This window comes from Amborella trichopoda, chromosome 3 (genome assembly GCF_054954075.1).
Source record: "Amborella trichopoda isolate Santa Cruz 75 chromosome 3, AtrichopodaSantaCruz75HAP2 v2.0, whole genome shotgun sequence".
In the NCBI taxonomy this organism is placed as follows: Eukaryota; Viridiplantae; Streptophyta; class Magnoliopsida; order Amborellales; family Amborellaceae; genus Amborella; species Amborella trichopoda.
Window position 1 is genome coordinate 52,126,967 of NC_142338.1, and position 26,471 is coordinate 52,153,437.

Genomic DNA, 26,471 nt, shown 5'->3' on the forward strand with positions numbered 1-26,471 from the left:
CTCATCTCTCTCTCTCTCTCTAAAATATTGAAGGCATTTGCTCTGTCTCTCTCTCCTGCGAGTATTTCGGGGGTACTACGCATTCTCGTCATCTTTCTACAGTCGCAGTCAGCATACCAGTATATCGCTGCGCTTCTCCATCATGCCTTTGGCGTTTCTCGCTTTCAGTTTTGAAGAACACAGGAATAATTGTGAGCTCGTATGAGACATGCGATTGGCTATGGTTCGATCACATTTTTTTTTTGGAGGGAATTATGTACGGACATAACAGAAAAAAAGAAAAGAAAAAAGAGCATAATTTACTCAAAACCTATAATAAAAGTCTTTTTTTTTTTTTTTTTTTTAATTTTCCCACATTGCCCCTCCCGTTTTAATCTTTTTTCTTTTTTCTTTTTTTTGTATTTTTTTTTTTTACTGTCTTGGTTGTGTCCTATGTCTTATGACTGTTGACGACCGGTGTGAGGTCTCTATCCTCAAACCACTCACATTGTGATGTTACACCACATTATAAGCGGTTCAAGTTCTCTATCCTCAGACCGCTCAAATTGTCATGTTATACCACATTATAAACGGTCCGAGGTCTCTATCCCCTGACCACCTATAATGTGATCGAATACTATAGTGTGGGCGGTTTGAAGATGGGGACCTTGGACCACTAATTGGATTGAGCTTAAGCGAGTGGTCTCCATCCCCAGACTTCCTATAATGTGATGTAACACCACAATCTAGGGAGTCCGAGGATGGGGACCTCAGACCAGTCGCCAACTGTGTTAAAATATAAGAGACATCACAAACAGTCGAAAAAAACTACAAAAAAATAAAATAAAATCGGTCTAGGGATGGTACCATCTGATCGAGGGTCATTGTGGGAAAAATTTAAAAATATTACAGTAAACATCCTTTTTAGTAAATTTGACTCTTTTGATAGTTTACAAACCTTTTTAGTGTCTATATGTCATGGGTGCAGTTTGTATAGAGCCAAGGCTCTAAACAATCAAATTAGAGTCAACTTTCAAATATTGTCAAAAAATGTTGTTTCAATACTGAAAATCTTTGACTAGCCTTAAAATATATTTTCATCTTTAATTATAAATTTTAAAACTTAAAAAATAGTATAGATCGAGTAGATCTATGGAAACTTAAATGACTTAAAAATTGATGGTCTAAAAATACATTACAAGATGCACTATTTACAAAATTTGAAATCCATTTTTTTCTCAAGTCCATACATCTTGATGACGAGAAGATCAATTTGATGATATTTGGACATCAAAACAACCTCTTCCAATGAAATTTTTTAGGGAGGCTCTAATTTGATTTCTCATATGTAATTCCCTCTTTTATTATTATCTTTTTTGAGTTTGTAAGCTTGTTGGTTACGCATTATGATTTGGGAAAATCTGAACCTTCTATTAAGAAGTTTAGAGGATACTGAATTTTTGTTACCGATTTTAAAAAAGAGAAAGCCAACAAGAAGTTCTCAAAAGTAACCTTGCCCTTCTGGAAAATAATCCAAAGATTGTCTTCTATCGATTCACCAAACACGGGCAATCGTAGTTGCTTTTTGGACCATCTTGCTTTGTGACAAGGTCCCCATTTGGAATAGAAGTCCACTCATATTTATGTTTCTTTCCGGACATTCTCTTCCCTTTATTATTGTGGATGCTGTTCTCATTGTACCATCTCCATTGATTTCTTAAGCGAACATTCCTTAGAAAGTACATCAGACATGACAACGTATCTTCTTTGAGATTGCAAACATCCCAAGTCCTACGCACAAGACTCGGGATTTGTGTTATCTTATCACCGTCTACATTATGATCCTCTCTCTTTCTCTCTCCATTGATGCAACCAATGTTTCAAATATTGGTCATTCGGATCAGAAATGGCCATCCAGAATGGGAATTGGGTCTGGACTGACTCATTACTTCTCCCTCTCCCCATTGATGCAAACAGTGTTTGAGAAACTAGTGGTTCCGATCGAAAATGGCTGATTCAGAATGATAATTTGTCTAGACCCGGGAATTATCAGGTTCCTGTCAATTACTTAGTTCCATAGGGAACATGGCGAGTCTGTCGGGAATTATCAGGATCTATTATATTTTTATTTTTTTTCCTTTTTGTTTTTCCAATTTTTAAATTTTTTATGGACCAATTCTCACCCATGAGAATAGGTTCGATGCAACAATTTCGATAAGTGATTTGCATATCTAAATCAGTTTTGCGGATGCCGATTCATCCAATTTTTTAAAGGACAATCTTTCTATGCTTCTCCTACAACATAGAAGTTCTATCCTCCTCCTTATCCAACCTTTCATTCTAAGTGGACGGCTAAGATTGCCCCAATCACAATGTCATGTTTCTACACTATTTTATTTTTACAAACTATTTTGACACCAAATTTTGTATGTTCATTCCTCTATTACACTCGCACTAGCGAAAAATATGTAAAAAATATTTTTAACAATATAAAATGACCAAAATACCCCTAAAAGATTCAAGGGGTATTTGGTCATTATGTTTTATCGAGAAATTATTTTTAATATTTTTTATAGGTGTGCCTCAATGAGAAGATGGCAAGTACCAAATTTCATATTCATACAATTTGTATACAAAAAATTAAAAATAATATACTTTGAGACATCAGATCTAAGATCAAATGGTGAGTAGCTCTCTTGATCAAAATTGGATGGCTAGATGGTAGGAGGAGGATAGAACTTCTACGTTGTAGGGGAAGCATAGAAACCTTTCCCTTTTTTAAATACTAGATGCTTTACATTATTACCGTCTACTACAATAGCTCTTTCTCATCAAGTTCTATTGTTTTTGTTTAATTTCTATAAACGCGGCAGATCAGCTCAAATGCAGAACAAGATACACCTCAAACTTTGACTCAATTATAAGCAATGTAAAAATAATCTAACCGGAACGGTTAACTGGATATAGGCCATTAAGGGGTTCAACCGGCGGAATCGATAAATTGACCGGTTCAACCGTTCTAACCAAGCAAGTCTTAAGCGGCAAAAATAGTATTAAAAAAATAAATTAATACAAAAATTTAATAAAATATAAAAAATATATTTAAATAATGATTAAATAAAACGCATCCAAATAAAGTTGACAATTAATAAAAAAAAAAAAAATTAAAGAATTGGTTTGTGAGCAGGGGTATTTTTGAAAATTTTTAAAATTGGGAAAATGTAAAAATAAGTATTAATGGCCAACCAATTTCCAATCTTTGCCATAATGATAAAAGTATTAAAAAATACAAGACAAATAAAATCCCTTATTTTTTGGTATTTTGTATATATTTTTTAAAATTACCCTACTGGTCACTAAAATCGGTTACCGGTTAGACCGCCCGATTTTTTACCTTCAATGCTTCTAAGTATTTCCCTTTCCAATTTTTTCTTTTATTAATATTTGCAAGTAAATCTCGTATTAACTTAAACAAGGTATGTGTCTTTTATTTATTAGAGCGAGTCTTCTTCAAATCAGTGGTGGTACTTTGTTAGATTTTATTTTCTTAAAAAAGTATTCAGATTTTACAAATTTTTAGGAAAATGCTTGAAATTTTTTTTTGGGCAACAAAATGCTTGAAAAGTTTTTCAAGACTATGGTTAGGTCACATAAACAAAGACGGCGTTCTAGTTTTCCCCTTAGATTAAACCCTCACCTCGAAACTAATAAAAAATTGTAATTCTCGCGTCGGGAAACCTTCAAATTGATCATCTCAAACTTGACCATTATAGTTGTAAACAAAGAGAGGATTTTAACCCCTAAAAATATTGACACCTATGTGTGTAGGGCCCCGAAGGATCACCATTAAATTTGGTACAAATCTCTAGAAAAGTCAAGTCCCACACCCATGTGATAACTTTTTTAGAGATCTATGCCAAATTTGATGGTGATCAGTATTCGAAAAACCGGCCGGTCGGAACCAGAACCGGCCGGTTAGCTTGCTACCAATAGGGTGGCGATTCCGATTAGGTCCGGTTTTAGTGTATTAGTAAAAAAACACAGGGTCCTGAAAAAAATTGGCTAAAAAACCGGCCGGTTTGGCCTTGAACATGCGAAATTTTGACAAAACTGGTCGATTCTGTGAAAACCGGTCCGATCTGGCGTTATATCGGGCGATATAACGAAATAACGATGCACAACAAGTAACGGCCGTTATTTGTAACAGTGCCCGTTATTTGAGCATAACCGTGATTCGTCATTTTTTACAGCTTTTTTATGCTTTTTTCTGCCTTTTTTTTGTTTTGTTTTTGCTCAATAATTATACTATACCTTCAAATCTTCTATAAATCTATTAATATTGAATCAAAAACTCCAAGATTAGATCGATTTTTTGTGCATTTTTTGGTGTTCTTGAGTTTTTTATAAAAAATCCGCCATTCCTTTGATTTTTGGCCTGGCTTTTCAGTTTTTTTTGATAAAAAGTTGGGGATTTTAATAATCACATAGATACATATACTTCAAGCCTCCTGACTTCATTGAAATGGAGAGATTTGAAGCTCGCTTTTAAGATTGAAACAGACAAAGTAAGCCCAAACCCAAAATTTTAAAAAAAATTTCTTAATTTTGCTGCTTTTTAGGATTTTTCAGATAATATTTGACTAGTATTATTTATTGCAATAAATAAAAGAACGATTTTTTAACAACAAAAATAAAATTTGGAGCTCGATTTTAGGAATTTAGGCTTTTTTTGTTTTTAATGTTATATAAGATATATATTTATAAAAATATGTTTTTTGTGATGAATATGAGAATATATATACACAATATTTGTGTGAGATTATTGATTGCATAAAATAAATGAATGAATTTTAGAACAAAAAAAAAATTTGGAAGTCAATTTTGGGGATTTTGAGGATTTTCGAGATTTTAGGGTTTATTGAATGAAAAATAAAATTGATATTTTTTTTGTGAGGATTGTTTTTAATGTTATATAATATATATATTTATAAAAATATTTTTTTTTGATGAATATGAGAATATATATACACAATATTTGTGTGAGACTATTGATTGCATAAAATAAATGAACAAATTTTAGAACAAAAACAAAAATTTGGAGGTCGATTTTGGGGATTTTCGGGATTTTAGAGCTTATTGAATGAAAAATAAAATTGATATTAATTGAATTAATGTCAAATTCTAAATTGTCTTGGGTATCTTCATAGTATTCAAATATTAATTTATATAAAAAGTTGTTTCACTTTTTTTTGTAAGATAAATGTATGTAATATAATAGTATACATTTAATCTACGTTTTTCTATTTTTTTTCAATTTTTATTTTAATTTTTTTGGACATTTTTTACCTTTTTTTTAAAAAAAAAGAACTACTTGACCAGTTAAAACAGTTAACCACCCCGGTTAGTTTGGTTCCGGTTCAAACCGCTCCCAGCCCCAAAACCGGTTAACCGTTCTGGTTCGATTTTTCGAACATTGATGGTAATCCTTTAGGGTCCTACACACATGGGCATGGGAGGGTCTTATAGGATCATTACTCTCTCCAAATCACCCGAAATAATAAAATCTCATATCATTATTTGAGATTGTGATTGATATTGATATTGGTAAGTTTTTTAAAAGAAATAGAAATCCAAAAATATTATGACATTGAATATTGTTGGAAGTAGTGAGAAAATATATGGGGACCTATGACCTCACTAAGGGTATGATATTTAATAAAGAGACAAGGGTATGACTTTAATAGAGCAAAACGACAAACCAAGATTTGTGTAGCCGACTCAAATTAATTGAGAAAAAGCTTTGACGATAATGATGATGTAACATCTATGTGAAGCTTCCTATTTAGTGGGGATTCCTACTTTTATATATATAAGAAGAGAGAAAAGAATAATTGTTATGTATTTGGCTTCCTACTTAGTGGGGATTCTTAATCTTAAATATATATAAGAAGATATGAAAGAATAAGTGTGACCTATTTGAACCATATAGGAAATGTGGTTTTTTTTAGAAAAATAAAGTGGGGCCTCCTGTGCATGAAATGCAAGGCCTCCCCTAAGATAAGAGCTTCATATAAAGAGAAACACTGTGATGTGCCTCATGCAGAGTGAGACTGGTTTCTTATAGAGAAACGGTTCTTATAGAAATTTTGGGTAGTTTTTTACTCATGCACAGTAAGAGACTGGTTTCTTATAGAGAAGTGGTTTATATGAAAATTTTGGGTGATTTCCCTTTTTAGTGAGAGAATGTATCGATTGATCTCAATGTTATCTTCTTGGACAATGGTTTACATGTGGAATAGAAATGGATATCTTCATGGACGGTGATTCAATTGGTATCATGGTTATCTTCCTAGATAGTGGTTGTGGAATAGAGATGGATATCTTCCGATAAAGTCTCGGTTGATATCAAGGTCATCTTTTTGGATAGTGGTTTACCTATGGAATATATATGAATATACTCATGGACAATGGTTTAGCTATGAAATAAAGATTGATCTCTTCCTAGACATTGGTTTAGTTGTGAAATAGAGATAGGAGATCGGCGGGTTTTACAAATGGGGAAATCGATTCTAAAAAAGTTTGTTCGACTATTGTCGAGGGTTAAAGTTTTGGATTTTGTGCTATCCAAAATCACCCACATAATAAAATCCCATATTATGTGAAATTGAGATTGATATTTATATGGTTTCCTAAAGAAAATAGAAACCCAAAGGGATTAGGACTCGTGGATATATATCTTGGTCTTTTGAGATATATGTAACATTTATATGAAGTTTCCTATTTAGTATGGATTTCTAACCTTATATATATGGGAAGAAACTGCAGAGATTGTGTGTGCCTCATTTGGGTCACCATATGGAAATAGTGGTTCCTCTAAAGAGAGGGAGACAAAGCCTCATGTGCATAATATGTAATTTATTTTTAGAGAATATAGCTTCCTGTGTAATGAAACATTTGTACCTCTTGAATATGCCTAAAGTTCAAGAGGTTTGTTTTTTTGTAGAGAAGTAGCTCCCATAGAGATTTTGAGTTATTTCCTCTTTTAGTTAAGAGGTTTTTTGTCGAGATTTATTCCAAAATATTTGATGTAACTTTTATTAGTATAATGGATTTCAATTTGCCGTGCCCGTGGATGTAGCCCATTTGGGGTGAACTATGTAAATCTTTGTGTTCTTGTGGTATGTATTTTATGTTTTATTTCTCGAACTTGATTTGCTAAAAATCAACCCATCAGGTTTAGAGCTTCTACGCACAACATAAAGATGTAATTTTATGTCTCAAAATCTATGATGCAATTTTCATTGGTATAGTGGATTTCAGTTAGCTATGCTCGTGAATGTCGCCATTAAACCATATAAATATTTGTATTCTTATAGCATATGTATTTATGATTCATTTATATTGGTGCTCTCGCCTATTTTGTTTCTAGCTGATTAAGTACATAATCTTGATGGGATCCAACTTTTTGGAATTATTGTTTCAACGTCTAAGAAAGTTCTTAAATCCTATACTACATTATCTATACCATTCATTTTCCCCTAAAAATAAATGTTCATAGATATGCAAGATCTCTACCACTTTTTTGGTTTAAAATTTCGGGTGGATGGGGGAGAGCCATTTAGTGAAAGAAAGGGAATTTATGTAATTTTATTTATTTATTAGGTTGCGGCGAGAGGTGTCAAGTCCAAAGAAAAGAGTGAAAGGAGAGATCATGGGATATCATTTCCGTTGAGAGATAGGAATTTTAACTAGGATATATGAGGGAAAAGTAATAAGATAAAAAATAGGGAGGCATGGGGGAGATAGAAGGAGAGGGGCGGGAAGGTAAGGGTCGCAACGGGCCGGGTCCGGACCAAGAAAAATGAGATGGGATCCGGACCTAGGCCTAGAACTGGACCCGACCGGACCCAACTAAAAAATTTAGATATTTATGTATGTAACTATATTTAAATATATTTAGTACATTGGAACCCAAAAAAATTTACTGGACTTGAACCCGAATCTAACTAGACCTAGACCCGAACTCAAATAATGTTCAAGTCCAAGATTTGGACTCGAACCCAATCTGCCGGGTCCAATTTTTGAACCCATATCCAGACCTGGATCGGGTCTACCTATTGGGTCCTAGGTCGGGTCCAGGTCCATTGCCACCCCTAGGTGGGTTCGGGTCTGGATCCAATCGGCTCCGGCTAGACTCGAACCACTGACCTGTTGCCACCCCTAGTGCAAACCTATCTAGAGGAAATTGTGCACTTGCTCATCAGACAAATCTAATTAGGTGTATGTTATGGAGGATGTTGCATACTCAACCTAGCAGAGAAAAAAAAAAAAACAAAGAAAGAAAAGAAGTTAATGCGCACCTTAGAATTAAAGAAAAACATTATATAAATTTGCAACTTTAAAATGTAGAATCAACCATTGGATAAAATATTTTGATGCTGGAAAACCTTTTAATTGATCATCTCGACATCGAGATATATAAGTATAAAAACATAAAAAACTTTTGAGTCCCAAAAATAATGCATCTTGCAACCAATTAGTTGGACCGCCCATTTTCAATATTTTCTTGTATTTATAGATCTAATTGATTTAAACCATTTTTGAAGTTTAAAATTTTATAATTAGAGATAAAAATAGATTCTCAAGCCATTCAAAGAATGTTTTACACCAAAATTACATCTTATAATAAAATTGCATCTTATAATAAAATTTGGAGGTGCGGCTTTGATTGATTGTTTAAAGTTACAATCTTTTACCATCACACCCTAGAATTAGTATTGCATAAAAATACAGCACGAAATATGGTTCTCATATGTAATATAGACTGTCAGATTACTTATGAGTTACATTCTTTGATTCAAAAGTTCCATCAGGTTTATTACTGCCCATTCAGGGAAGACCAGGCCATTTGGGAAAGGAATATAGATGGTAGATTTTCGGTTCAGTCTCTTACTATTGATTATTTCGTGATAAATTTAGAAGGGTGCATCCTAAAATAGGCAATACTCTTTGTTACCTAATTTTTTTTAAAATCAGTCAGTATGAATTGCATTCACTTTTACAATGATTACAAGAAGAAAATGATGTAACCACCAACATAAAATGATTACAAGGAAGTTATGATGTAACCACCAACAATAGTTGGTGCACACCATTAGCCTTCCTAAAACAATGAGATAACTCAAAAGAATCACTACTTAAAATGAAAAAGATTTTGTAAAAAATGCTGCACAATCTCCAAAGAGGCTTCATTTCTCTTTTTGTCCAAACAATGATATTTCTTGAATCACCTTCAATCATCTTTTGGCTCTTAAGATTCTTTATTATCTTTAAGCCGTCCAAAAGAGCTCTTGCCTTATCTTTGTTCACCGTAGGTAGTCTGTCCACACGGTCCCCGAGTAGGTAAGTTTGAAGTTACCCATATGATCTATAATAGTGCCACAAAAACCTACAGGGCTTGGGTTTACAATCGAGCTTCCATCAAATTTGAATTTTATATTATTTTCATGAGGATAAACTTACACTCTTTGTTTATTGAAAACTAATAAGCTAATGTTATTAAGTATTGGACTTTAAAACTTTGATCTCATATTATGTCCCTTCAAAGTTATTCTATTTCTCTCCCTCCAAACATTCCACATAGTGCTTGCCCATAGTGATCTCCATTGCATGTTGCCATTTTCGGCAAACCATGGTACATCCACTGAGAGATAAACAACTCCAAGCTTTGAGGAAGCCAAATATTTATATTCAACAACTTTCTACACCAATCCCATAAGCTTAGAGGGAAAGGACAATGTAAAAAAATGCGGTCCATACTTACCTTATCTTTCAAGAATAGCTTGAAAATATTGTTTTAGGAAATTTGGAAAGAGAGGAACCAACCAACTTTTGAAAGCAAGGTCCTTGACATTGAAAGTACTAGACTAAGAGTCCTTGATAGAGTTGTTGAAAGGGTGAAGTGCAATAAGGATTGTTTTGGTGTCCTTTGCTCTGATTTATTGTGTAACTAAAAAGTTTTGATGAATTCGGGCTCTATTAAAAGATGGATGAATGGCCTATGGTCGCTTCCCTCACAAAGTTTTCTTAATATTAATTTTGATGGTAGTTCCTTTGGTATTTGAGGTGATGCAAAGATCGATATTTTGACCGGAAACCATTTAGGCATTATGAGGACACGATTCTCAAGAACCTTGTGATGTTGCAACTGCTAATGAGGTGAAGCTTAGGGCTGTTTTATAGGGTAAGAGGATATTTGAGCATGACATAATTGGTAATGTTGTTTGTGCTAAAGGTGACTCTCTCAATACATTAGGTGGTGCTAGAAGGGGCTAAGAATTCTGTGAAATTTGAGAATGATTTGCTCTTATATACATGACGTTTATGGGAGGTTGAACGTTTCCTTTGACCATGTCCATAGGGGGCCTAATGGGCTATTGGGTTGGGTAAGTTCCCTGCATTCTTTATTGGTGCCTAGAGCTTAAGTGGTGGGATTTTTCGATGTTCTCTTGCCGCATTTCTTTTTCATTGTAACACGTTTTATTTAGGCTGATTTATTTCTAAGCTTATTGATCAACCGAAATACAATTATTTTGTTGGAAAAAATATAAGCTATTTAGGATTTAATTTTGTTGGAAAAAATATAAGCTATTTAGGATTAAACTTAAACTAGCCAATCTCCGTAGAGTTGAATCCAAGTGATTGGTAAAAGACCCGGTTTTTATGCGGCTAGGCCTGTATATGTAGAAATACGGTCTTAATAAATCTATTTTTGAGATGGATTTTAATATTTAATTTTTAAAGATAGGTAAGATCATGAATATGAAAAAGTAGACAAATTTAAAAAATGAGAAATAATAGTTATAGCGAAAAAAATATTTGAACTGGTACTTTCTATTGTTTTTAAATGGAATACCTATTTGCATCCATTTTTAAGATGGATACTTAGAAATGCGGTTTAGCCCACATAAAATAATTTTTTTTTAAACAATATACAAAGATAGTTTATTTTTAATATAAGGAGGTCTGAACGCTCTTGTCCATCAGATTTCAAATGGGATGCCTATAAATGTAAGTAAGTCTCGACTCAAAGTTAAAAAAAAAAAAAAAGATATCAAATTTCGTGTTGTACCCCACACTTACGGATTTAAAATCCGGGTTGGAATAAGATAAATTTCTGTTTTTTGTTTTACAATTCGCGGGCCGTTTCCGATTGAAATTTCATTAACTTGCTCCCGCGGGAGTGCGAAGCACCCTGCGGAAATTATGGAATACGCTTGGAACCGCGTTACAACAGTGTACCAGTGGCACTCTCCCTCTCTCTCACTCTCTCTATGAGTTCCACTTTAATCATGCTTCAAATGCGAACCGGAAAATTGCCGGAAAATTGATTCTCTCTCTATCTCTACTTTACGGCTAGGCTTCTTGCTTTATCTTGTCCTGTAACCTCCGCCATTTGTCTGGAATTAGGGTTTAGGGCTTCATCATCGTCATCTTCCTCCCATGGCTTTTGAATTACCAGAATGCGAGGTCTTTTGGTCCATGTGTAACAAAGCAGACAGGAAGTTCGCCAAGTCCGCAAACCTCCCTCTATATGGCAAAATCAACCATGCTTCCTCCTTCAAAAAGGTCTTCAAAATTTACACCAAGCTTTGGAAATATCAGCAAGATCACAGACAAAAGCTCATTGAAGATGGCGTCAAGAGATGGGAGATTGGTGAGATCGCTTCAAGAATTGCTCAGATTTATTTTACACAGTATATGAGAACAAGTGAGATGAATCTTTTGTGCGAGAGTTGCAGGTTTTATCAGGCGATCTTAGAGAGAGAGTATTTCAAGGAGAATTCTGCGAGTGATTTGAGCGTGGCTAACAAGCAGTTGAGGTGCTATGGGAGGTTTTTGACTGCTTGCTTGACGCTTGGGAAGAGGGAGATGGTGCACCAGGTGGTTAATCACATGAAGAGTTTGCTTGACGAGCACAAGAGGAACTTTCAGGTCCTCTCTCTCTCTCTCTCGCTGTGATCTCTGTTCTTTCTCTTTGATGTTTGTGCAATGCTTATTGTATCGGCCTCTCTCTATCTATCTATCTTCCTATGCTCTCTCTCTCTCTCTCACTCGCTGTGTTCTCTGTTCTTTCTCTTGGTGTTTGTGAAATGCTTATTGTATCGGCCTGTGTGTGTGTGCGTCTCTGTTTGTTTTTTCTTTTTGTTGTTTGTGACCTATACACTGTAAATGGAGTAAGAGACAGTTCTGCTCCCTCTCCTCTCTCTATCTTTATTTTTGCTGTAAATTGAGCTCTGGCCTTCTCTCCCTCTCTGTGCTTTATCTTTGTTTTAAATGGATTCTCTCTGCATATGAAAGGCCTATGAAAGGCTATGTTTCCGGCTTTCTTTCTATGTTCATTATTCTTTTTCCTCTGTTGCATATGAAAAGTTTTATGCATAACTAAAGTTTTATGCATAACTCTCTTTCTGTTTGTTTTACAATGGATTGTTTTGTACCTATTTTAACCCTCCCATTCTGTCACTTTTGTCCCTCTCTCTCTCTCTCTAGCTGCATGAACGGCTGTGTTTATTCCTTTCTAATTGTACATTCCACGCCTGTTCCCTTTTCTTCTCTCTTGCTGTATACAAAACAATGGTTTACCTTCTTTGATTGAGCGGTTATGAGGAAACTTGGGGTTTTCTTACTTTGCGTACTTGGATTGAGCTTTTATGAGGCTTCTTGTTTTAGGAGCATTTACTATATTTTCCTGCTATTTTTGCGTCGCGATTGGCAAGTCCGCCATAATAGATTCTACTCAGTACAAACTCTAGGGATGTTTTATCTGTGCAACAATATTGTGATCTATTTTATCTCGGTTGAGTATTTGCTTGAAATCTACCGTCAGGATATGATTAGAGGGACGTCCTCTGAATAAATATTTCCCATTGTCATTTTAGCACATAATTGGTAGAGGAAACATGCCTTTCTTCATCTAGTATATGATTGACTTAGTACGATGCTGTTGGTTTGTACTTGGATTGTTTTGAGGTATTTTTGTAGGGTTCCTGTAATTTGAGTTTGCTAAAGGTGTGTTTTGGAGTGTGCTTCATGTTCCAGCTTCTGCTTTGTTTGTTATGGAGGAATTTGGAATCGTGGGATAGCCAGATGTTTAGCCCTTGGATCTGGGAATAATTGGAGAAAACATTTGGATGAGTATAATAGTAAAAACCTCTGTTTTAAGCGATGACTTGGGTTAGGACTCGTTATAGTTCTGAAAGCAAGGCAGACAACTTGACTCAGCCAAATATGTTAAGAGTCTTAGCCGAGTCCTTAAAAAAATTACATTGAAATCCTGCCCAATGATTTTGTTTCCAAACGCGACAGCCTGCAGAGTCTGAGTTGGACTCCATGAGTTTCCAAACATTCGTAAGAACAATTGTCTTGAATCTCTCATTTATGTTCTTTCAGAAGTTGGTACAACACACACAGTGTAACATTTTATGCCTTATGATTCAGGATTGCTTCTTCTTTAGAGAGCATGATGTTCATGATTGATATTTTCTTTTTTAGCTTTAGCCCAAAGTATGGATTCTTTAGTCAGAGAAGCATGGTGAAGAACCTTCAAACATTTGAGGTCTTGCTTGAGCCTATCTGCTTACATAAAGTGAAGTTGACATCAATGCTGCACTTTATATTTTGTACGGGAAACTTTAGATTCCTATTCATGAAACTCCTTGTGAAGTAAAGCATTTTTCAAGATTGCTTGACATCCATCCAGCATATTGGCCAAAACTTGTGAAGTGATTGTTGTAGCTTTGATTTCATCCTTAAGAATCATAATGTTTGCTGGTGGAACAGAGTTCTTCTCATTATCATTCGTGTATCATTGAGCACAAAAGCTCTCTAAAGATCTGTCTTTACCTTATAGGTTTACTCATTTTCATTTACTTCCCATTGTTATAGAGAACTCAAATCTCATATTTGATCACTTTGTGTCTGGATTTCTTCTCATGCTGCTCACCATGAACTATTGACACATGTGACTAGTAGCCTCTTTGTAGGACCTACACTTTAGAGTCCAAGGGAAACTGAAAATGAATGGTGCCTTGCAGTTGAAGTTATCAAATGGATGATACAACTAGAAGTTGGCCAACATTCTTTTGGAATGATAATATTGGTGACTCCCTGCTGCAGATCATCTTAAGGATGGGTTCCTTCTGAAGTTGCATCTGACATGTGCCTTGCAGTTGAAGTTATCAAATGGATGATACAACTAGAAGTTGGCCAACATTCTTTTGGAATGATAATATTGGTGACTCCCTGCTGCAGATCATCTTAAGGATGGGTTCCTTCTGAAGTTGCATCTGACATGTGCCTTGCAGTTGAAGTTATCAAATGGATGATACAACTAGAAGTTGGCCAACATTCTTTTGGAATGATAATATTGGCGACTCCCTGCTGCAGATCATCTTAAGGATGGGTTCCTTCTGAAGTTGCATCTGACATGTGCCTTGCAGTTGAAGTTATCAAATGGATGATACAACTAGAAGTTGGCCAACATTCTTTTGGAATGATAATATTGGTGACTCCCTGCTGCAGATCATCTTAAGGATGGGTTCCTTCTGAAGTTGCATCTGACATGTGCCTTGCAGTTGAAGTTATCAAATGGATGATGATACAACTAGAAGTTGGCCAACACTCTTTTGGAATGATAATATTGGTGACTCCCTGCTGCAGATCATCTTAAGGATGGGTTCCTTCTGAAGTTGCATCTGACATGTGCCTTGCAGTTGAAGTTATCAAATGGATGATACAACTAGAAGTTGGCCAACATTCTTTTGGAATGATAATATTGGTGACTCCCTGCTGCAGATCATCTTAAGGATGGGTTCCTTCTGAAGTTGCATCTGACATGTGCCTTGCAGTTGAAGTTATCAAATGGATGATACAACTAGAAGTTGGCCAACATTCTTTTGGAATGATAATATTGGTGACTCCCTGCTGCAGATCATCTTAAGGATGGGTTCCTTCTGAAGTTGCATCTGACATGTGCCTTGCAGTTGAAGTTATCAAATGGATGATACAACTAGAAGTTGGCCAACATTCTTTTGGAATGATAATATTGGTGACTCCCTGCTGCAGATCATCTTAAGGATGGGTTCCTTCTGAAGTTGCATCTGACATGTGCCTTGCAGTTGAAGTTATCAAATGGATGATACAACTAGAAGTTGGCCAACATTCTTTTGGAATGATAATATTGGTGACTCCCTGCTGCAGATCATCTTAAGGATGGGTTCCTTCTGAAGTTGCATCTGACATGTGCCTTGCAGTTGAAGTTATCAAATGGATGATACAACTAGAAGTTGGCCAACATTCTTTTGGAATGATAATATTGGTGACTCCCTGCTGCAGATCATCTTAAGGATGGGTTCCTTCTGAAGTTGCATCTGACATGTGCCTTGCAGTTGAAGTTATCAAATGGATGATACAACTAGAAGTTGGCCAACATTCTTTTGGAATGATAATATTGGTGACTCCCTGCTGCAGATCATCTTAAGGATGGGTTCCTTCTGAAGTTGCATCTGACATGTGCCTTGCAGTTGAAGTTATCAAATGGATGATACAACTAGAAGTTGGCCAACATTCTTTTGGAATGATAATATTGGTGACTCCCTGCTGCAGATCTTCTTAAGGATGGGTTCCTTCTGAAGTTGCATCTGACATGTACCATATAAACTCATACAGTGTGAGGTTCGAGTATATGTGCACAATTTATGTTTTTTGGTAGCACACTCGCTGTTACTTTTAAGGTATGAAAGATGTGTGAATGCATATTCAGCTTTTACATCTTAGGCTGGCACAGCAGTAGGATTTGAACTTGGGAAATAATGTTGCAATTGTCAGTACTTTAACTAATCAAGCCCAAAACCGAGTCCTAGTGAAGGTATATTCAACTGAATTATGTGAATAACATATATAATATATGTTCTTAAATTGTGACATTATTGGATTCTGAAGTGCTTGCACATGTAATTTGTGTTATCGATTTGTAGCACACTTGTTTTCTTTGCCATAGTTTATGAGATGAGTCGATGAATACTTGCTTGAGTTATGCTGTTTTTCTCAAACTTACTCCTTAGTCGTAGTCTCAGGATTTCTTCGTGTTCTCGCTATTATTTGGACATGTCTAATATATACACTTTACAATCTTTGCTCTCTTGTTTTTACTTTCCAAGAACATATGCAATACTGAGTTGTCATGGCAATTCACAGCATTCCACTTTCAGAGCAAAAATCTGCACCTTTGATTTACTGTTGTTTGTCATTGCTGTAGTTGCATTTGCTACAATTAATATACATAATCATTGGATTTTCTTGAAGAATGAATGCCTTCATTTTGTTCCAATGATTTACTTGCTTTTGTTCCTTTCTGGATAGCAACCTTCTGCTGCTGCATTTCTTTTTGATGGATGCGGCCTTATGCGGCTTCTTTTGTATCTTCTCTGAAATTGTTCAATGTTAAGATGTCTCATTTTTCCAGGATTTCAGCTATAACGATTGGAAGAGGATGTTGATAGATATAAATAGGTTTTTGAAAGCAGATACAGCCTTTATGAATAGAAGACCCCTGAGGTACAGTGTGGTCCTTGATGCTGATCCATATGCTCTTCCATCCGTTTCTTCTATAGAGGGCAAAAGGGCTCTAAGATTGAGTGATGCAATTCTTGGCAGCTACCATCACAATGAGGTTTGTGACTTTCTGAGAGAAGTCCAAAATTTGTGGTACACGTGTAATGCAGTAGTACTGCCAATTCTATCCACAAATCTGTATACATCAATTATTGTCTTCATTTGGCGCAACTTGGTGTATACTCTTTTGGTTTTTCAATGGAATGCTTATTTTGCTTATAAATGAAACAAATAAAAAATAAAAAAAGTCTATCATGTCATCTAATGTGGCTTTGAGCCATCTGTTATTTCCCAGGTAAAGTTTGCAGAGCTTAATCTTGACTTGTTTAGAATGCTTCAATGTCTGGAGTGGGAACCAAGTGGTTCTTTCTACCCTAAAAGGTTGGTGGAGTCAAGTGAAAGTTCCTGTGGTGAGGCTGGAGCTGCTGTACCCAAGCGTTTCTCATATATTGAGGGTCTAGTTGATCATTCTTTGCCACCAAATCCACGAAAAGCCATTTTGTACCGTCCAGCTGCTACACAATTCATATCGGTAAGTCTGGTCATGTAGGCATAGTATCTTAAGAAATCTGTTCGATTCTGCTCGCTTTATTTACTTTGTTTCCAGCCCTTACTTTAGCTGTTGTGTGTTGAAACTTGGATTTCATAAGCCACAAATCCCATCTGGTATTAAGGTCACTAGAATTGAATAATGGCGAAAGCAAAAAACCGGGTTACTGGAAATATGTATTATTTCTTTTCAGTCTAAAATATCTTTAAGTTGACAGAATATCCACAATTCAGCTGCTGAATCTTTTTTTATTTTAGTTCCAATAAGGTTTTCACTTTATTTAGATGGAAAGATTATGTGGAAGCTAAATATCATTAAATAATAAATCCTTGACCAGATTGTACTTATGACAACCTCTCCCTAGATGCATGTTCATTAGAGAGGAAGGTAACTCTTTACTTTTTTGCTAGTTTCTTGATACATTCAATGGGTATGTAACCTTTTTTTTGGTCTTGATATGTTCACTGGAAATTTACAAGTGGTAACTAACATAGTTTTAAGTTATTGATATGATGCTTACTGTGCTTGCAAGGAGACAAACTACAATATGCACTTTCACAATGATTTTGCTTCCAAGGTCGAGAGTTGTTGGGAGTATAGGTCCTCCAGTGATGATGGAAAAGACATTTTTACTGTGGTCAATTGCATCTTAGAATGCTAGGAGATGCCCATGCTATTCTTTAATCTTAATGGAAGGAATGAGATACCAGGATTTTCAAGACCAAATGGGATCAGCATCACTAGTCATAGATGGATTTGGATCTGTTTTATGTCTTTTCCATTATCACATTTATCGCTGCAATGTTTCAAACTCAGGTAATGGGCTGATTGGGGTGAATGATTTGTGTCTTGCCCAATGTTGGAACATGAGGACCCCTTTTCTTAGGTTGTTAAGAGTGTTCAAGGTAGAGAAGATAAATGTGTTCATATGTTGGTTGAAGGTGGAGAAGATGACTGTGTAAAAGGGGTGGAAAACGATCGGGCATGTTCTCTACTATATTGGTGTTTTATAGATGTAGGGAGCAGTTATCCTCATATCTTTAAGTGTGGCACCCCCTATTCTCCATTGAATATGCCTTTGGATGGTTCGGACATGGTACTTAAAATTACTTACAACGATGGGTATCTGATTTCCTAAATCGTGATTTTAGGTGTGAAAAGGTAGCCCTTAAACATCAATAATCCATTGGAGTTTTATGATTAGGGTCTACATTGTTTTTTGCTACAACTTCTTGGAGTTGTGCCTGGCTCCATGCGATGGTGCCCAAGTTTCTAAGTTTATGGGGCTCGATTTAGGTATCTAATAAAGGAGGTAGCGTTGGCTCACTTATTAAAGCATTTGGTGGTGGTGACTATGAATTGATACTGGTTTGATGACTCATGCGCAGATAGTGCTCGTTGAAGGAGGACTGGTCGTGCATGAGTATATACACTCTAGACATGCAGCAAAAACCCTAGGGATGGTGGTCAAGCTCGATTTCGTGAAGGCCTATGACCATGTTGATTGGGCTGTACTTGATGAGGTCATATTTACAAAATGGGTTTTGGTAACAAATGGAGGCCGTGGATCAATGTTGTATATGGGGGCCTACTTATCTGTCCTTATCAATGGAGCCCCTAAGGGCTTCTTCCCATCCTCTTGGGGTTTTTGCCAAGGGGACCTCCATCGCCTTTCCTCTTTTCTCTTGCAGCAAAGGTCCTATCATGGAGAGGCTTTTCCAAATGGCCTACTTGAGGGCTCCAAGTCTCAAGCCAAGGGCAACAGATTTTGGACCTATGACACCCTCATCTTCTGTTGTGCAACTGTCCGGCAGATGGGCACTCTATGGCTTTAACTCAAATGCCTAGAATTGGTCACTGGCTTTAAAGTAAACCATGCTAAGTCTAAACTAATGGAGACCGCTGCTGACCACCAATCGGTCTTAGCCTTGGTAAGCAGATTGAGAAGTGCTTCTAAAACCTTCCCTCTAAATACATCCGCTTCCTTTGTGCATTGCTAAACCTGGCAAGCAACAGTGGGCCCCCATTATTGAAAGGTTTGAACGCAGACTCACAGCTTGGAAGGGTAGATATCTCTCCTGGGCTGGTCACATCACTCTTATCAAGGCCACCCTATCTAACCTCTCAGTTTACCAGATGTCCTACTTGCCTCCGTAGCCCGAATGAGTAGAGAACCTAATGAGGGATTTCTTGTTGTCGGGCTCAAACGATTGTCACCATCTACTCTAGGTGGCCTAGAAAACAGTCACCCTACCCAATCACAAAGGGGGTTCAATCCAACAACCCATGGCAGTCAGTCATTATGTAAAAGTACCAGATTGATCCCCCAGTGCAGCTCCCCTCTTTCCACTCAACTGCTAGACCCTCGGGGGTGCGGCAGTCTATCACTACGAGCCTTGTTCATTTCAAACCTAAAATCTGGTTTAGTGCAATGGAGGGGACGAGTCAAATTCTGATAGGATACTTGGATAGGAAACAATTGCTTACATGGATGCTTCCCTTTTTTCTTCCTCCTAGCAGTGTGCCCAGAGGCTACCGTTGATCACTCCTATACTTTAGGGAACATTAGAGGCGGGAGCCCCATTTTTAGAAGGCCACTTCAGGACACGAGCTGGCTGATTTCTCCTCTCTATTGACTGTGCTTCGAAACAGGTTTTCTCCCCTCACAGGGATCTGATCGAATCATTTGCTCACCATTTGCCTTGGGCTTCTTCGCGGTTGCCTCTTTTCAAGGCATTCTACACCTGCTTCCTACTTCTCTCCCTCCCCACTACTCAGTGTCTAGAAGAGCTTGACTTAACCCATCCCTGGAAAAGATCCAAACTTTTGGCTGGATTGCTGTTTTCATAAAGGCCCTAACAGTGGACAGCTGCAATGCAGGACCTATGCTCAACAGGTGTTCCATGTGCAAACCAGCAGAAGAGACTAATGCTCATATATTTCTCCACTGCAATGTGGCCAAAACTATATGATGAGAGCTGTTTCAAATCTTTGCTTGGCATTGGGTTGCTCCCCAGTCAGTTCCTCAACTGTTCCAAGCCTTCTATTCACTTCCTTACATGGCAGCAGGCCTCTTTTGTGGCAAGCATCAGTGGTGGTGACCATTTGGACTTTCTGGACTGAAAGGAATGCCAGAATCTTCAGTGGAAGGAAGCCAACTTCCAAGGTCCTATTGGATTGCATCAAAGCAATTTGGGCCCCTAGCCATAAAACCCTAAGAGGGCTTGCCTCTTCGGACTTCCTCAACAGTTGGAACAACATTTTGACCTATGGACCTGCTAGGTTCTCGCACTTGTCCCTTTAGAGACCCCCAGAGACCAACCAAAAGCTAAATTTTGTCCGTTGCTCACTGGCAACATGGGCTTTGCGGGCTTTGGGTGCCTATCCAGCAATCACAATAGCAATACTTGTTTCTCATATTCTAGCCATCTTGGTTTAACTCAAACATGGTGGAAATGGTAGCACCGCTAGAGGGTATCAAGAGATATAACCAGGAGGGGGTTCTGTGGTTGTAGATGGAGATTAAAAGAAAAAGTCATAACGTGGGTCTCAGGTTCCTCCACCCATGGCGCCTCGAGTATATTTTTTGAGCATATTTTCTTTCTCTGCAGGCGTATTCACGTCTCCTTTTGGCATTCTTGGCAGGAGGCCAAACCGAGGGTGCATGCACTCACAAAGATGGGAGCTATTACATGGGTTACAGTTGGGACCTAACAACATTTTTTTAAGCTCGGTTCCACAGTTTTGGTTTTCTTTCTTTTTTGGATTTTGATTTGCTTACTATTGTACATCCTACTTTCTCAAGCACCATTTATTGCATATGATTTCCAAAACTGGTCTATTTAATGGGCCTACACCATCATCGTCCAAGCCTTTTCCCAACTAATCTTGGGTCGGCTACACAAATCTTGGTTGGCCATTTTGCTCTACTAAGGGGCATACCCTCAGTGAGGCCATATTTTAGAAAAGTTTTAAGTTGACTGCCTACCTAACACAATCTACCTCCTTTACCCAGGCTTGGGATGGGTTAATGGCAAGTTTAAGGTCCTCACTCTTTTTATATCACATCACGTTTTGTAATTTCCTGATATTGTAATACAAATACGTCATCAAAATTAAAAAAAAAAAAAAACAATTGTGTTTCAAGTAATAAGTAGTGTGCATACTTACTAGTACCATCCTCAAATAAAAGATCTTTCCTGTTTATTCTTTCTAATGAATCATGGATGCTTGAAGCCTTGAGCTTACAGTATAATGGAGATCTCTTTTTTTTTCAGGTCCTTGCAGCAATCTGGGAGGATCTTGCACCTGATGGGATTTTACTAATATATCTATCTGCTGCGGGTAGATTATCTTGCTTACGATAGTTTATAGTAAAGACCGGTTCAAATTGTGGTTGGACTGGTAGAACCGGTGATCGGAACCTTGTCCGGTCCAATGTAGGCATTAAATTGGGTTTACATAGAATCGGTCAAAACCGGCATTTGAGTGGCATTGGACTGTCCAGTTTAGAAAGTTGAACTTAAATTCCATGTGTTTTTCAAATTTATTGCTTTTCTTTTTACAAAAAAAAAAAAAATCGTAAAAAAATATTGAATCAACATTGGAACTCTTTATTGCCTAATTTTGTATCCAGAAATTATCATAGAAAAGAAACTATATCTTTGCTTTCCTTTTTACACAATAAAAAATTGAATTTGTTAAAATTTGCTTTTTCCCCACCCCCCCCTTGCGTTTGTGTTCACACGTGCGGCTTGCCCATGTAAATGTCTAGCTAAATATGTTTAGTTATTTAACATTGCTTAAATGAAATGAAATTTTTAATTAAATAAAATGCAATCTTTAATTATCTGCCAATGTTTAATCATGTTAATTTACTAAATCTTAAAATGTAACATTCAATCATTTAAGTTAGTTATAGTAAATTTTTAAGAATAATCTCTTATTTTTTTACTACATTTTCATTGGTTACCTTATGTTTTTCTAATTTTAAATGAATTTTTAAATATTTTATATTGAAAAAAGGTTCTACTAGTCTGAGCCCTGGTTGGGTCGGTTTCGATTGGACGGTCAGACCAGCCCCTTCCCTGATTCAAGCACCAATCTGGTCTTAATAAAACTGGTTTATAGAGCTGGCAGGTCTTCTTACTCTTTGACTAAATCATAAGGAATTTTTGCAGGGAAGGCCACATCATCAAGTTCAGGACTCCCTCTATCCTCTACTGAACAAAATCCAGGCGATATGCAAGCTCATGACTCTGTCTCTGATGGAAACTCTATTTCACCCGAGAGCTCTTCCCGTGATAGCCCAACTGAATCTCGTAATCTACATGAGGAGAATCACCATAATGGTTCTAGAGGTTGCCTACGATTGAGTTCTCGTGGAAATGAAGGTGACCTTTCCAACAATATCTTTGCAAAATTTAGCATGAGAGCGAATTTCTCTCATTTTTTTAAAGTATGCTATAGTCCAATGAACTGTGGCAAAACCATTATTTTAAAACCCGGCGATTTCCGATCTAGATGGGAATCGGTCAGGACCAAATCAGTTCCAGGATGGTATAAGTCCCAGCCCAATTCCCCCATAAATATATATATATATATATATATATATATATATATATATATATATATATATATATATATATATATATTCTTTTCTTTTAAGCTTACCTGATGTTTTTTAGCTCCCCTCTAAATCCCCGCCTCATAAACCCCAATTTCGATTTTTATTTGATCTCATTTATTTTTAGATAATTTTCTCGATCACCAATTTGGATTAATCTAGAGAAGATTGGGATTGCTAATCCAGCGATCTTACATGGATCTATGGATGAACGACTCGCCCTCCGTTCTGAATTTTGAAACACTGGGCAAAACCATAAGTTCATTGGTTTCATCACCAACTATTGAAATGGAGGTTGCAGAGAGTGGGAGTGACCATTTTAGGTCATTTCTTGTTATGGTGGGTCCCACTCTTTATCTCTCCATTATCACCATCATTTTCATGGATGATAGTGACCAATTGACCATTTGGACTATGGTTTTCTCTTGGTGCACCGAATGGTAGTATAGTTCATGTTCATTCTAGTAGTGATTTTCCTTTTCTCATTTAACATCATTGTCTTCACAAATTTCAGGTTTGAACAATCTTTACCCTAATGACATAATCCCTTTCACAAGACGGCCGCTTTTTCTGATTGTTGACTGTGACAGTAGTCATGCATTCAAGGCAGGTTGTTTACACTTTATCACATGTTTTGTCTGGATTTGCTCCATTGGAAGTCCTCTTTTCATATTTGAGCCATGATATGAGGACCTACGGCAGAAAAATATATTTCTCTTTAAAGGAAAAAATAATGATTTCGATAGTAATATTACTTAATAAAAAAATTGGAATGGAGTTAAGCATAGGCATCCAACCTAGGCTATTATAACATTTGCAGTTCAGTAAAATCTCTTACCTAATTTACTGAATGAAAATTCGGATATTTCAATCATGTATGCTAATGACTTGTTGATTCTTATCTTCTTATTTAACTATTTTCCACACAATGAGAAAGAGAGACCAAGCCTTTCAAGACACGAATAGGCACTGGCACTGACTTGTGGAAGGTGCCTTCTGTCTTTTAAAGATTTTTGTAGCTTATGATCCTATTTCCATTTGCTCATTGAGGGGCAGATCTACGCATCAAATACAAGAGAAGGGGTCCATTGCCCCCAAGCTAGACATATCACTTATATCAATAATATTTTTCTAAGCAATCTTTTTATAAGTCAATATATATAATTGCTTAGAAATTACCTTTTTTTGAGAAGTTTGAAAACAATATTTTGCTCCCCAAACTAGACATGCAAGGTAATAGCTACTAGTCACTGTTTACCTTTTTGTTATGGGGTCCTGTACTGGGCTAAATTTTTTGAAGTTTGAACAAAATATGTTTCTTCTCCCTCAAAACCCCATGCGATTTTCTTATGTTTTTGGGCATTCATCTTCTGCATGGATTTCACATAAAATTCATGAGTAGCAAAAAGAAAATGAAACCATCTCTAATTATTAACATTGAATCTCCAACCAGCTCGTATGTGTTTCTTTATTTTGAAGTTTTAACTAGAGAGACTTATTGAAATTTTCCAGGCCATAAGTGGTGCAGAGATGGGAGAAACTGTTGCTTTACTTCTTTCCCCTACCCTTCCATCTCCATGTGCTGCTGATGCTGATTCAACCTCCCAGCCAAACAATGGAAGCCAATTCACAATGTTTCTCACTGCCCCTTTACAGGCTTTCTGCCTCTTGGTTGGTGTTCCTGGCTTTAACCTTGGAATGGTAAGCTTTTCATGAAGCTCTTTTAACAAGTGGAAGTTTACTATAGTCCAATCAACTATGGAAAATCAGTCTAATGGGGCTGTAATTGTCTGATGAAATGGTGGATTCTGATGGAGAGAAACTGTGGGACTTACCTTTGAGTTACCTTGTTCATGTGGGTTCCGTTCTGCCTCCATCACCTCCGACCATTTGAACGGACGGTCATGACCCCCAAGGAACTATGGTTTTCATAGTCCTTTGGGCTATAGGATACTTGGCCAAGTATCTATTTGATAGATTTACTTCAAATAGGGTGCTTTAGATTTTCCACTCTTACCGGGTTTTGCATGTATTCTAATGGGTGTTTTTGTACGGTAAAATGATCAGGATGCATTTAACAAAGTTGATGAGATGCTGTCCTCGTCATTTGATGAGTGGGGCAAAATGTTGGCAGATTCTGAATCACTTGATCCAGTGTGGGCTCACGTTTTAACCGATCCCTTTCTAAGGCGGCTCATTCTTCGGTAATATCCTCGACTAAAAAGACCAGTGAACTTTCTGCCCTGTGCATTACACCAAAACATAGGGTACAATGCTAGATACTTGAAGGGGTAAATAAAATAAATAACAGCAAAGAAAGAGTTGGAACAATTACTTTAGGCAAATGGAAAGAGTTGGAACAATTATTTTAGGCAAATGGTCTACACTTGGACAATTAAAACTGTCCGTTTTTCTCTGTTGTTTCTCCAAGGACAAATTTAATTTTGGATTGAGTGGTCGTGATTCACATTGTATTGATTTCATGTGGGTTGTTTCTTAGATTTATATTTTGTCGGGGTGCCATCTCACTCTATGCTCCAACGTCGAACAAGAAAGAATATCTTCCAGAGTGCCTTCCTCCTCTGCCTGAGTCATTCCGTCCTGCCTCAGCTGCCGTTCGACATGCAATCTTTCGCATTTCGTGGTCACTTGATGTTGCGGACAACTTCCACTGTACTGGAGACAATCCTGATGGGATTGGTTCGGACAAACTGCTGTGTGCAGTTTGAGATGGACACTACCAGAGATCGTTGTCAGAGAGTTTTGTTGTATATAATTGCGGGCTCTCTCACACTCTCTCTCATTCATTTGAGGAGCCACTATAAATCTGGAAATGAGAAATGAAATTGTTTGTCAAAAGGAGCTCTTGTTGTATACAGTGGTGTGCTCTGTTTGCTTGTGTGGCCGCATATTAAGACAGAAGATTTGCATCAAGAAATTGTCATATGTGCTGCCCCTAGATTTTTTCTGCATATATGGGGGCTACATCAGCGACTTGTTTCTAGTAATACGCCTAGGATTATTGATTCTGCCAACGAAACATCATCGGTAGTACTATAAGCGTTCGTGAGTTTTGACCCACCTACTTGTTTTCATTTGGGGCCAAACTAGGCCCCCTTTTTTTCTCTATGCGGACTGGGTATATTTGAGAGAGGGATCGATAGCAGGTTCTCACCCCTCCCAAAAGATAAATGGACCTATAATTCCAGTCCTTCAATACAGAACAGGGCTGTAAATGAGTTAGGTATTGTCCAGTTGGGGGGTGGGTCTGGGTCAGTTCCCACTCCAAACCCAATCCAACTAGGTCTAAGACCCAGGTTGGATCCAGGTGAATTGGACCTGAGCGCAACCCACCAAATTGCCTAGGGTCTATGCGTAATCAATATGCACCTAGTTTCAATTGCTGTTTCTATTCAATACTACCTTAATTGCCAGCACAAAGCCTCGAGATTATTTCCTTCCTACTTTGACAAGCTATCAACAATTATTCTACTCATTAACCAAACGATGTGCCATTAAAGGCTTTTATTCTACTCATTAACCAAACGATGTGCTTTTCATTAAAGGCTTTCAATTGGAAGAAAAGCTACTGCAGAAACAATATGATAGGCTTTGCTACGCTTTCCTGATATAACTGAAACC

General features: G+C 37.0%; 1 protein-coding gene across 10 annotated transcripts; it reads left to right on the forward strand.

Annotated features, from left to right (window-relative positions):
• The first annotated feature begins 11,152 nt into the window (after window positions 1-11,152).
• On the forward strand, window positions 11,153-25,688 carry LOC18429235 (uncharacterized). Of its 10 annotated transcripts, none has more exons than XR_016051612.1 (10): window positions 11,507-11,973; window positions 14,076-15,773; window positions 16,505-16,711; window positions 16,949-17,185; window positions 21,481-21,547; window positions 22,384-22,596; window positions 23,344-23,439; window positions 24,342-24,530; window positions 24,897-25,033; window positions 25,330-25,688. XR_016051612.1 is itself a non-coding variant. In XM_088861253.1 (10 exons), the coding sequence occupies exons 2-10, from the start codon at window positions 15,738-15,740 to the stop codon at window positions 25,556-25,558; spliced, it is 1,407 nt and encodes a 468-aa protein (XP_088717379.1). In that variant the 5' UTR covers window positions 11,507-11,973; window positions 14,076-15,737; the 3' UTR covers window positions 25,559-25,688. The 10 variants fall into 10 exon arrangements, 4 of the variants coding, with proteins under 4 accessions (XP_006838589.1, XP_088717379.1, XP_088717380.1 ...); XR_016051613.1 differs by having other exon boundaries at window positions 14,076-15,709; XM_088861253.1 differs by having other exon boundaries at window positions 23,344-23,435.
• The last annotated feature ends 783 nt before the right edge of the window (window positions 25,689-26,471 follow it).